At 38.9% G+C, this 13847-nt stretch overlaps 1 protein-coding gene across 2 annotated transcripts in view; it reads left to right on the forward strand.

Moving 5' to 3' along the window:
• LOC128812785 (uncharacterized protein F13E9.13, mitochondrial-like) overlaps positions 1 to 13847 on the forward strand; it is a 29936-nt gene that overhangs the window by 2153 nt on the left and 13936 nt on the right. For both annotated transcript variants that reach the window (XM_053987414.1, XM_053987413.1), the window contains 2 exons: positions 6026 to 6206; positions 10760 to 10910. In XM_053987414.1, the coding sequence (XP_053843389.1) occupies positions 6026 to 6206; positions 10760 to 10910 (332 nt within the window). The remainder of the gene's footprint in view (positions 1 to 6025; positions 6207 to 10759; positions 10911 to 13847) is intronic.

The following is a 13847-nucleotide window of genomic DNA, read 5'->3' on the forward strand; positions in this document are numbered from 1 at the left end:
TTTAACAAGGTGTATGTCCTTTTGAAAGGTCAGATATGTTTTAAACATTTCATTACACCTTGTCTTGGGTTGTTGATGTGCTTTTTCTTTGACCTGCCCACAGCATTACGAGCATTTTCTCGTGGTGTACTAATATCCAAGCTTTGAAAATGTCTTCAGTGAACAAGCTGTCACTGCTCCAAGCTGCTATTTTCAGAAAAAAACTTTATTAACAAGTCAGTTGAAACATTTTTAATCTATAAATTAGAATGATACCATACAGACAGAACAAAATTGAATGCAAGAGCTTAGTTTAAAGAATAGAAGAACAAGGTCAAAATGCAAGACAAGTCACAAAAGGTAGGTTATGGGCAGAGCCCTGGTAAGGCTAAACTAGGAAAGAATGCTGAGAATAGAATCATTGAAAGGATAAACAGCACTGGGGTAAAATGATGCTAACCTGGTGGGCTTCAGTACCTGTGAACCAGATGAACATGTGTGAGATGTCCACCCAATCAGAATAGTCCCTGACTGCAAGCTGAACAGAACAAGGAAGTTTTCTTCCTTTTCATTCCTCCTGAAAGAACAGGTGTGCAATAACTGTATTCTGTACTGTGCCTTTATATTTTGTTGTGGCAGTATCACCATGAAGTATAACGTGATTCCATCTCCATCAGAAGAGTGGCAAACACTAATCTCTGCCTTTCTGTGCCAGAGGAAGTCTTGCACAGATACTCTATAACTCATAAAGCCATTGCTCCACATTGCAGTGGAGCAATGTTTGCTCAATTCCTTACATAATAATTACACATTGAAACCTTCAACAGCAGGGGGAAGACACCAAATACTCCTGAAGGTGAAGGAAGGTACAGGAGCAGTTACTGGCACTGTTGACATGCAAAAAGCTGGAGCAGCTTTGAGATAAGCTTTAAAATCAGTACTAAGAAAAAGTTTCAATTTGGCTTTTATACTTTGTCTTTTCAACAGTTGTACTGAATTCTGCAGTTCCAGCTCTGACTGGTTTACCTTTTCTGCATGTGCATTGCAGTCTCTGAACTTGAATATATCTTTAAACCTACCTGTCAGGAGACACATGAGGTGAATGCAATCATTTCTTTACACATTTGGACAAATTCAGGGCATAGAGTTATAATTAACCCATTTTCCTATAGAAGTCACAGGATCATCAGTATGCTTCCACACCAGTCTTCATTCTAAAGGTCTGCACAGTGTTAGAGAATAGAACAGAACAGAGTTAGAGCAATATAAGAAACAAATCCTTTATTAAGGAGATAAATGTCAGAGATAATCAGGAGAGCCTCCATAAACATCAGTAGGTTGCTTAACACTTTCTGCAATTCAATTCTTTAGTTTAAGAGAAATGAAAGTTTTCATAATAGATGCTTTCAGGAGCTTCCCAGCTTTTACAGAGAGGTCACTACTGCCAAACTGTTCTGGAATGGGAGTCTATTTGGGTTTCTTGCTCAGTATTCCAAAGGAGCTGTTAAGCTGTTTTTCTTGTGGAAGAAGAGCTAGAGAAACGGTTTTTTTTCCCATGGATGTTTGTACTGACAGTGTTCCCAAATGCTGCCCACAGTAGCCCTTAAGAAGATACATAACCATTTGCTGCTATTTAGATGTTTACATATTGTCTCAAATTGTTCAAATTGGTGTTAACATTTAAAAATAAAGTATATGGTCTTGCTTACTCCATCTGTGTTGCACTTGGAAGTAAATCCTGGTATATTCAGAGTAAGGTGACTTGTCTGGCACATTCACAGCTTCACATAATAAATATGAAAGATTTGTGATATTAGAGCATAGTAATGAAAACAAGTGAGTGCTCAGTTAGGAAGCCATCTGTGCTCAAAATGTATATGCTTTGTACTTGTGTGTTGCTAAACAATGAAATTCCCTAGACAAGATTTTATAAGCAGCAGGCTATGAGGCATTATAATCCCTCCAATTTGTACCTGCTTTTCTTTAAGGAAGAGGCAAAATATATCTATTCAGGTTAACTTTTATTCATTCCATTCAGCCTGGCTGACATTTATTCTGTAACTAGAAAATAGAGCACAGATTCCCACTTGACTGTTAGTTGCTGTTCCTAACTGTAGCTACTGGAGTAGCTGACATTAAAAACAGTTACTAGTATATGTTTTACATTGATGTTTTTAAAAAATGAAAGAGTGGTAAGCCTATTGCTCTTACAACTACCGTGATAACTGGAATTCATAACTTAGAATTTAATAACAGTGGAGACAGAATAAAGTAGTATTTCTACACAGAAACATGTAGGTTGCTTTCACTTTGATTACTGAGTAACGTTTCAAATCTCAGCTGTATTACAGGAAAATAAAATAGCAGACTGCCTACAGCTACCTCCTATGGAGTGTGCAGGAGAACATGAGATAGCAGCTTACTTCAGTTAAGGCAGTGACCTGCTCTGGAGGTGAGTTTTTACAGAAGTTGCTAAGAGCTGTGCTTACAAACAGCAATTAAATGCTCTGCAAAGGCACCTGATTTCCTCTATAAGGGGCACATGAGGGGTAATTGCTGCCATTGTCTTAGTCCCCACCTGAGCCTGTGTAATAACAGGGGTGGTGCAAGGCCTGCTCCCTTTCTGGAGGAAGGAGTAGGGCTGATGAGCTTGGACAGGTTTGTACTGAGGTGCATGTGTTTGCAGGTAAAGCCTTTCCCTGGGGAGAAACACTGGAGTTAAAGTTGCCCTGGGAAAAAGTTAGGTTAGGTATATGCTGAGTTAAAACCTGTGCAATTGTTACCTCAGTTGTGGTTTGTTACTGTTTTGAGGCTTTCCTGCTGTAATATGTGTGAGGCTGAAGTGTTTTAAGAGGTTATTTCTGAAAGTGGAATACAGCTAAGGAAACTATTTTTCATATAGCTAGAGAGCTAATTAAAGAACCTATTTTTCAGTAGCTAACTGTGATGCAAAGGGCACTTCATGTGTAGCACTTCAGAAGTCATTCAAAGTAAAAAGGAAATACATTGTTTGAAAATTACTTATAATAAGGCTATTGCATATAAGCAACACTTAAATTATCTTAACATTCAATAGAAAAGGAGCACAGAAGGTGCTTGCAAGAGTTTTATCTCATACTATCTATGTAAATCCTGCTTTGGAGGATATAATGCAGAAGCTGTTTCCATAGGCTTCTAAACCATAAGCTTAAGTTCCAAGAACTTTAATTTAGCATAACTGTTTTCTTTCCCTCATTTTAATTAGCTGTCTGATAGTACTGAAGTTTATTTCCTATACATATCAATTCAGTAAACACAAATCTGTGGTGTTATATTTTTATATAAAATATGAAAGAAAGCTTTGACTTAATGCATCTGTAATTCAGTTTTCTGTATTGCAGAACATATGTTGTTCTCTTTTTAATTAAACAAAGCATAATATGCAAAAGAACAGTCAGATGATACCAAAAGAATAACACATTATTAAAGTTCTACCAAAAATATTCACTGTAACTGTGGACCTTGAGGCTATAGGAAGAGGCAGTTGCTGAAAAGTGAATATAGTAAATTTAAAGCAGGAGAGAGAACTGTTGCAATTCTCCCATATGCCTGCATTTTGAGTTAGAATTTAATGAGACACTTTTTATGTGTAGTACTATGGCTAGGGGTTTTTATAACTTATTAAATGAATTAATTTATTAATGTAGCTAATGGAATAATTTGCTTTATGCAAATCCAGAATGGTCAAAGTAGTAGCAAGTTGTGAAGAACTCTGTTTCACTGTGGAGTTCTGCCAGCCCATTCTCTTGTTTTTTTTTGGCTACTAGTGTAGCTCTTTAGGAGCTGAGCATTTTGAAGCCCCATTCCCAGCTGTCTTTCTTCCTGTTGAGATCGATTCTTGACTGCCTGGAAGCTTGGGGATGCTGTTTTGCAGATCCTGGTTCCTGGCCTTTATGATAAGCTTGGTGTTTCCCTGATACCCAGATTTTGCTGAAGTCTGCCAAGTAGAGCCTTTCTGAGCCAAGGGCTTCCAGGCTTTTTGGCCTCAAGGAATTACCTAGTTCTGATGGTTCATTGCATTTTTTTGAATTTGCTTTGTTAAAGTATTATAGTTCTATGTTAGTCCTTTTGCCACATGCAACTACTGACCAACTTGGCATTCTTGCTGAGACTGACTTAATAGAGGGAAAGAGGCTTGGAGAAAAAAAGAGGTGCAGGGTTTTTCTTTCTGTTGATACCACAAAGGATTCAGTAGCTGTGCCTCAGGTACCAAGACCATTTGGTCAGTTCAGGTTTGTTGGAGCAATCCTAACCTAACTCCAGAAAAATGACTAAAAATTGTGGGTTCTTTTGTGGTTTTCTTAGGACCGATTGTCATCTTGGTCACATGGCTACCTCCCATCACAGGTACAGAAGGGTGGATGTCACATATTGAATTGGACACACAAAGTCAAGTGCAGATGTTTTGGTTGGTTGCCATACCTGGTGATCCTTTGCCTAATTCAGGTTTTCCTGGGCTGGAATTATGTAATCAAATATGTTGGTGAATGGCATCACAAAGTGCAAAGGTCTGATGTGGCATGTCATCATATCAGGTCACCTTTTCCATTAACAGGTTGTGTCCCATTGCTTTTTAGGTAGCATGTCTTTAAATACTCAGGATAAACTGAGTATTTAAATACTCAGCTGTATTTAAATTACTCAGTTCAGTAATTTGGAGAAGGCAGCTGTGCCCTGGTGCATTGAATGTTTGCAGGTTGTGTGCTTGGACTGACCATGTTGCTCCACTGGATCATTTCCTTCTCACTTTTCCCCAGCCTCTGTGCTGAGTGTTCATTTATGATGCCTGTGCCATAGCCTATAATTCAGCCATTAAATGCTGGCACTATTTTATATACTGTCTTATCTTTTACTGCCAGAAGGGCTTCCACACTACAACAAAGATTAGAGAAGTGTCACATATAAAAGATTTTTTTAAAAGGATTTTTTTTTTGTTTCCCCTTCCTGATTCTCTTTGTTATTAAGAAACAAGCTGCTATATTTAATCTCTAATTGTATTTTTTCCCAAAAAATGTTCCTTCTCTTCTTGTTCAGTTACCATCTCTGTGAAAGGTAAAGCTCTCATTTTAAAGGATTAAGATGTGTGATAAAACTCCAGAGAGAGCAGAATTTATTTGCTATATATACAATTAGTTTGTCTATTAAACTTCTTGCATTTTTAGAATTAAGCTGCTGAGAAATATCTGGTTTTCTTTTCATCTTCTTATTGCTAATGCAAAATACCAGGCATGGAATATGTTTCAAGGCTCTACTTTTACTCTTGTTATTAATCCTTAACAAAATTATGTACAATCTGCAATTGTTGCAAACTTTTTGGTGTAGCCTATGCAATGATTAGAAATGTGCGTGGCATCAGGTAATGTGCAAATTGTATCAGCAGAGTATTTTATCATCACTCCATTGTTTGCTAAGAGTATGTCCATGTGGATGGAGAGGTATAATAGACAATAAATAGCAATATCTTCTTTCCAGTAATTCTGAATACAGAATGGGAGAAATATCACTAGTTCATATTATGGCATTTGGCACAATAATAGTCTAACAAAAAATTACTTTATTTATCCAAAGTAACTCTTATTTTCTGACATTAATTGAATTGAGAATTGCCCTGATTATCTCAGAGTCCTCTGTTATCCGAACATACTCAATATCCTGTATTCCCCTTGGATAATTGAAGTTTGACTTTACACTATTTTTAATGAGGTATAAGATTTAACTCATTTGCCTATAGTTCACATTTTAGGATGGCTCAAAAGAACCCAAATTGATGAATGTATAATTAAAATCACATTTATTTCTCTTCATGATTTCACTGCAAATACCGTGCTGTTGATGAAAGCACTTTTATAAGTGGTTGTGCGCATCAAATGCATCAGCACAACTTGCTGTAGATAATCCTCCCTTTGAAGGAAAACCTTTACACTTGTGTGTCTCAGTACACAATATATAATGGTGAACTAGCCACGTTTGTGCAGTGCAATGATATTTTTTATCACTCTTTCCCCAGGATGGGCTGATCCTGGAGAACATGCGTGACGTGCCGTACACGGTGCGCCCTGGCCCGGAGGTCACCGCAGCCGTGGCAGTGCTCGGTGCTGCCGTGAGACAGAGCTGTCCCTGTGTCCCTCTGGGTGTCCAGGTGCTGTGTGCTGCCAACCAGCAGGCACTAGCCATTGCTCTGGCTGCAGGTAATGCAAAGGGCTCCTCAGGTACTGCTGTGGCATTCACTCTCCATAAACTGCACCTTGTGCTGGCATAGATACCGTGGAAAGCTGACTGTGCCCTGAAAAGGCAGTTAGGTTCTGAGAAAGGTGCCTGCTTGATTAGAGTGGATGGTGCTTGTGCACTGCCTCAGCTGGAGGCTGCTAAAGGCTGCCACCACAGCTTTCTAGGTGAAACCTGTCTAAATGTAATCATTAGTTTAAATCTACTCATGTCTAAAAGCCACCTTTGGTGTAGCTCTTATTTACTTCAGTTATAATATATGGGAGGATTGATTTAACCCACTGTGGTTAAGCATCCTGTTTCAGCATCTATTTATATGTTGTTGCTGCTACTGTTGTCCATGAAAACTAAGTTTTTGTTATCTTTTTTAATGAATGAGTAGAATGAAGCTTTTTATATAATGACAAAAATTGAGGTATAGATAGCCAAAGTACTTAAAATTAAATTGCCTTTGGGGGAATTAAATATAAATTAATCTATCCTTATTGCATGAATCCTAGACTTGGCTAAGCTTCCTGTTCTTACTGTTTGCTGAAGCAATTTTAGTTTTTCATATGTAGCCCTCCCTGATGTAAAGATGAAGGCTGGCTTAATATGGAAGGCCTGTACTTCCTAAATTCACAAATTGAGGGTTAATGCATGTTTTTGCCCAAATTGACTGTCATTATGGTAAGGCTGCACATTTTTGCATGTACACATTTTATAGAGCCAGGCAGAAGATGCTGATGTTAAGTGAAAGCAATACTTCAGGTACAATCAGGCTAACCTATCTGCAGTGGCAGTTTTAATTATGCCTAATATGTTCTAAAACCTTTAAATTCTCGTTAATAGATGTGTTTTGAACTGACATTTGTTTTGTGAGCCTTAAAATCAGACGTTGCTATTTTCAAAGCATCTAGCCGCTTGACAAATTGAGAGAACCTAATTTTTATTACTGCATTGGAACTTATATGAAAACCTCAAATAAAAATGGTAACATAAACCAGTTTTAGTTTTTAGAGGTTGCTGCATGTGGGCCACTGGAGGTACATAGGTATTTGGAAAAATAGCACATAGCCTATTTTTAAAAGCAATTCTTTGAGGAGCAAAAATCATCACTAAATAAGGGATATGGTCTGGGAACAATGTATTTCTCTTCTTTGCAATTATTAATGAAGGGGAGGATTCCTGGAGGGCTTGGGTTTTGCTCAGCTCCACTACTGTTCTGCACTATTTCCTCTGTAACTGTAGAACACCAACCAGGAAGGGCTTGTGTTTAATGCATTTCATTGCACTTCTCTAAAAATGAGTGTCTCAAGTTCACTGAACAGGGAAGCAAAAAGAAAATCATTTTAAGCAAAACCATGGTAAAGTGGGTACTACTTTGTAGGTAGCAAATCTTTAAACTGTTTTTCTGTAGCAACTTAGTAGTGACTTTAATGTCAATACAATTCTGCTGGGTAGCTAATAACAAAGCAAATCCTGTATGCTGTCACTACAAAAATAACTTGCTAAAGGTGTTTCAGCTACAAACCAAATATAGCATCTTCTGTATCCTATACAGTCATTTCATTTTCCCTGTGGAGATCCCTGTCTTTGGTAGGAATAACTGTTAAGAGAACCACACAGGGAATTTATTACTTGTCTCTAGGAGAAGGTTTTGATTGAATTTGGTAAAGGGTGGGGAGAAATCCACAGGTCTGCAGTGTGACTAGGAGCTCAGCTACTTTGAGCAAGGATTGTAGGGTCCTGTGCCTGGGTGAGCCTGGGTCACTCATCATGGACCAGGGCTCAATCTTTAAGTTTATCTTACCTCATAAATTTATAAAAAAAAATGGTTCACTTGGAAAGGACTTTAAACAGTCATCTAGTCCAAGTGCCCTCTCTACCTGAAGCTGCCCTTTTTCCTTTAAGAATCAAGTTAATGAAATTCCAGTTCTGAATCAGTCTTCATCAATGATGATGACACAGTTGATAGCTGATAAACAAGGCTTCATGTCAGGACATATCCCAGATCTCTGTATGTCTTTTGCAAACACAGCTTTGCTTTCCTTTCCTTTCCTGCACCAGCAGAGTGGGAATTCACTTGCTGTATCCACAACACTGTTTAGGGTAAGACAGAATTAGGCAGAGCTGTGTGCTATGGCTTTTGCTGTCCTTTTTAACTGCCACCATATTAATGCAGTGGTGAGGGGAGGCAGCTGAGCTGAGAATTGCAGCAGGGAGCACCCAGAGGTGCTGTGAAAGGCAGGAAGTGCTGTGGATCCTGCTGGGAGTGCTGCTGGAAACCTGTGCCTGCAGCCCATGCTGAGCATGGCAGGAGCTGCTGCAAGACAGTGTCCTGAGAAGTATTTTTGCAGCACAGACACACTGTGCCTCCAGTGTCATCAGCAAAGTCAATGCTTCTCTAAGAGTTCTGTTTATTAGTTTTTATTGGATTTTCCCTATTGTTTTCCAGTGAAACTACAAAATGGGTTGTTCCCATATAAGTCAGAAATGGGACTGCCTATTAACTATTCTATGACTATTACTTTTCAACTTGCCAAATGTGAAAGTAAGCAGTAGTATCATTCTCACAATTTTATGAGCATAAAAATGAATTCATTAGCAGAATCTGATTATGGCTTCATAAAAGAGAAGGGTAATGATACGGTGCCTGCACCTATTACACTTGGTTAAAAATTGTATTTTCATGGCCTCCAAAAACCCAGATTGAGAGTACAGCCTTGTTAAACTAAGTACAATCCGGTGTTTAGCAGAAAGTCTTATATTATTGCACTAAGGAAACACAAACCAAGCATCAACAAACACTGTGTAAGCAGTGACTTCAATAAATTAAATTACTCAATGAATAGCTCGAGTCCCAAGTTAAACTTCGATTGCTATGAAGGTGCCATGTCTCTAGGCTCATCCACAGTTTTATGATTAGAGAAATAATTATCCTTATATAACTCTGAATTGTACTGTAAGCTTGGGTGATGTAATTAGAAGCTATAGCTTTTGTTCCTAGATGTAGAAATCTCAGTTCAGCTGTTTGCACTGTGTTTATCACCAGTGTCTACAAGCACCTGCAGTGGTACTTGTGGCACATTCTTGTCTTTGGATCCTGGGAATACTCCGTGCTTTGCACTAATCTCAAGGCACAGGACAGCTTGCATTTGATTTGGCATCCATCTGTGATGTTTCTTGTGAGCTGGAGTCTGTGTTGCTAAGCAATACAGGCTCTTCTCTATCAGGCGTAAGCTTCTGTTTCTGCAACTTCAGGGCTTTTGGAATGAAACTGGAATTTTAAAATAAACAGACACCTTGTCATTTGGTAAATAAATTTTCAAGATCATCTATGTTTATAGTTGGAATGTGCTAAGGTAATGCCTCTGTTGCCTAATCAGTTCTGGGTAGGATTGCATTCTTGATGGCTCTTTCCACATGCATTGCTTTCCTTTGTATGATGTCAGCTCTAATTAAATGTGCATCTGACTCCAAAGCTGGAGCAGTAGCAGAGCTTCAGAAGAGCTTGGAAGGCACCTCCAAAGCAAACTGGAAGAGCAGTAAAACTGCACAATATGAGTGCAGAGCTTTTACACAGATGTGTAAAAGAGGCAGGTTTTAAGTGACAGTTCAAGGCTATGAAAGACAGGAGAGAAGTGAGGATTGCAATAATGGAGTCAGAATTAAATCTTGTGCCTCACTGCTGCTTATTGCTTTGTGGTCCAAGGCTTCAGTCTTACAACAGAGATATTTCAAGCCTGTGCAGGGGGGCCCTGGATGTCAATGACTGGCCCACATGAAGTAATTACAATTCATAATCTTCCTCTTCAGTATCCATCCCACAAAAACTTCCTAGTGACAAAACTTAATGAATATGGTGGAACCTATGTTACTAAGGCATGGCAGAATTGATGGTTGGAGTAGAATGGCTTTGACTCTTCCTAAGGCTTTGGCACAGCTCTAGAGGCAATTTGTTGATGTGGTGCTGTGTAGGGAACACATGCTACGTTCAGATGGAGTCACATGGGTTGCATATAACGTGTTTCAGGCTGTGCTTTCTTGCCTAATTTCCTAAAGAAAGATGACAGTGCTATTCCTCTGTGTCTGTAGCCTGGAAAGATGCAAGTTAGTGAGCCTTTTTGGAGAGAAAACACGTCATCAGAACAGAGAGCTGTGTTTTGACCCACCTACTCCTCTGTCTGGCACACCATGGCAGCAGACAGGGCAGGGTGTGCAGCTGCCTGTTCTGAGCCACACAGGAACAAACTGAGGGGGAGAGAAGAGAACCAGGGGATGGGGGAAAACTGGTGGGGTCAGTGGGAGAGATGGGAACTGAAAGCAGTGAGATGGGAAGAAGTCAGAGAGAACAGGGGCAAAAATAAAGAATGGAAGATATGTGGGAAAGTGAGGTGGGTTAGTCCTAGAGCACATGAAACAATTTGTTGGGATCAAATAGGAAGGGCAGTAAGATGAATTTTCATTTGGTTTTGGTGTTTTTCTTTTCCAGTTCTCAGTTTTGGGCTAAAATGTTGCTTTTGACTGTTTTCAGGTCCTGATTTTATCCGGGCTGAAGGGTTTGTGTTTTCTCATGTGGCTGATGAAGGGATAATAAATGCCTGTGCAGGTGACCTGCTGCGATACAGAAAACACATTGGAGCAGACAACATTCTGATTTTTGCTGATATTAAAAAGAAGCATATGTAAATACAAGCAAAATTTTATGTAAATATAAATGCAATCATGGTCTTATATCTTACTCCATTTTCTGATTTTTTTTAATGTCAATTTTCTTCCAGGAAAGTTAATCATATAGGGAGAAGTTTATTATTTAAGCATGGACTTGCAGGGCTATAAGGGGATACATTTAAAAATAAATTTGCAGCTGTAAGTTGCTGTATCTGTGAAGTTTGTAGTTGTTTAACCTTCAGGTTTTCAGCATGCCAGCTATGAAAGCCTTGCATGTGGTATTGAGACATTGTATGCATGTGTAAATGTCTGTTATGTTTAAAGAAGTTTTGTTTCTGAGGGTTAGGTATCCACAGTTATTTTTTAGTTATGAAGGCAGTTGCCATATAAAAGCATCCAAGTGATCATAATTTGGCATTTAAAAAAGCTCTTCTCTTTCTTCTCCTTGCCAATAATTCTGATTCCTGCTACTTAAATCAGTGCTGTCTATGTAAGGGTTATGTTCTATGATTATCAAAAAGAAGGAACTTATGACAGCTAAATCCAGTTTCTTTTCTACTTATACTTTATCTTACCTGTCACATGGTACTTTCAGCTATTTAGATGTCACTCTTTGGATTTGTTTTTTTTTTTTTTTCCCCCAGAAGAACTGCTCAAGTGCTATGTATTATACATGCTAAATAACCTAATTAAAATGTTTGTGTGTAGTATGTGAGCCATCATGAGAATAATCAAGTTTGGAAGATCTTAAATATATAATAAGCAGGTAATAAATTTCAAAAGAGAAAGGAAACAATGCAATGAGGTGGTCAGATTAACCTTTTTAGGTCCTTTCAGAGAAGTTTCTTTCTGATGATTTTTTTTTACGTATATATATAAATGCAAATACACTGCATTAGACTTTCTGCAAATGAAATTGCATCATGTAATTTTTATTCTTAGTCTTGACAACTGGTATTTGGATTATACTTCCCATTTTTTTTCAAAGAGTTGGCCTTTAAGAAAGGCAAAGAAGTTCTTGTTTCAGGCAGAAACATAAGCTCAGAAGGAAATGCTGAAGGACTTCTTGGTTGAGCTTTTTGATGTAGAAAAGTGCAGCTGCCACTGAGAGCTGCTATGCTCCTGTTCTTTAAATGAGGAGAAACTGTTCTTGTGCCATCAGCACTCAGCAGTGCAACATATTTGCCATAGCTGTTGTTTTCTATTTAAATACAGAAAATCCAACAGTGTCGGATGTTCTACCAGCAATGGCTGGAATTCTTTCCAAGTCTGGGACCACAGAAATTAATAGCTGCTATTGCGATAGGTTTCAGACAAAGTGTGTCACCCATACATCAAAGCCTGCTGTTCAACAGCTGGGATGCAGGTGTAATTGATGCTTGTGTAAGATGATTCCTGTGGTTTTATCATAGGTATTAACTATACTTTCTGTTATTGGACTTGTGGAGGTTGTTGATTCTGCCCTAGGCAACAGGATCTGATTTATGAATGAGGGCACATCCACAACTCCCACTTGAAGTCAGAGAGCTCTGTGTGCTCCACACTTCTGAAATACAGGTGCTTGACACGTAAGCAGCTGTCTCAATTGACACTTGGTGGTGCACACTTAGCACTCGCTCTCTAGAGCCAGGAGACCCGGAGCAATCACCCAGCAATGAAGGAAAAGGTTGGTTTTTATCTCCTGCTCGGGTGGCAGTGTCACTGCCAGGGAGAAGCTGGACATGGTAAAGCAGCCCCTGGGGGTTCTGCTGGCAGGAGGGTGGGGAGGCAGGGCGTGGGTCCCACGTGTGTGGCAGGCCGTGTCCCCGCAGTCTCACGGCCGCTGGCGGCGTGGCCCAGGCGGCCGCTGCCCAGCCGCTCCTGGCCCGCGGCGTGGTGCCGGCTGAGCCGGGGCACCCAGCCTGGGCACCAGGGACGGGGCAGTGCCGGGAGACAGGGAACTCTCTCTGGGGGGGTTGGTTTGATCACAGTGATCGTATTTGAGGTGTTACTTTGGTGGGCTGTGGTATGTTTCTATCCAACAGCTTGGCACGGCAAAAATGGCAATTATTCCAAGCTTTTAGAACACTGAATGAGGCTGAAAGAAAATACTATTTCATTTGTAAAACACCCTAATATAAGAAAAAGCTGCTTTATAATCCTAGAAAACTAGCTATACTAAAAGTAGCCATATTAAACTATCTAGTTAACCATAAATGTTTCCATTGAAGAGTTCAGTGTTTTTGTCTTTCACAATGGAAATGGAATTCCTGTAAGAAAAGGGGCATTTTGATAAGGCAACATTCAAAACATTAATACCAGGGAAAGTACTGCTTGGAAGATTTTTCAGAAATAATACAAATTCATTGGTAGACAGGAAGATATTAACATCAAAATAACTTTTAAGTAGTGTGGACTTTTGTCAAGGAAGACTCATTTGCCCTATGAGCTCTGACCTTTGCAGAAGTGCTAGGAGTCTTGATATTTTTATATTAGCATCAGTTTGGGCTGTGTTCATGAAACAGTATTGCTCCCATGCTATAATTAAATTTCTATCATGGGGACATTTAGTTTTCATCACTACTTTTAATTTAGATCAATGGCTTGAATTTGAATGTCTCACTACATAAAATAGAATGTGTATTTTTTTAGGTTTTACTTTGCCTGACATACTGTAACCTGGCATGTTTTGAAGGTCCAGTGCACTGTGTTGTAGTCAACTTAAATTAGCAGATCAGCATGAAAAACATATTTTACCTGTCAGAGATAACCTGCACCTCAACAGGTTGTATTTGTATCTTTTGTGTTGTATTTTTATATCTTTTGAAAAAACATAAAATCATTCACTATTTTCAGGGCTTTATGTATATCACACATGCTTAAGAGCATTTAAAATGTAGGTTGAACTTGTCAAAATGGTTATTTCATACATATTAAACTTTTTGCTAAAAAAACAGATTACAAATTGCTGT

This window comes from Vidua macroura, chromosome 11 (assembly GCF_024509145.1).
Source record: "Vidua macroura isolate BioBank_ID:100142 chromosome 11, ASM2450914v1, whole genome shotgun sequence".
NCBI lineage: Eukaryota > Metazoa > Chordata > Aves > Passeriformes > Viduidae > Vidua > Vidua macroura.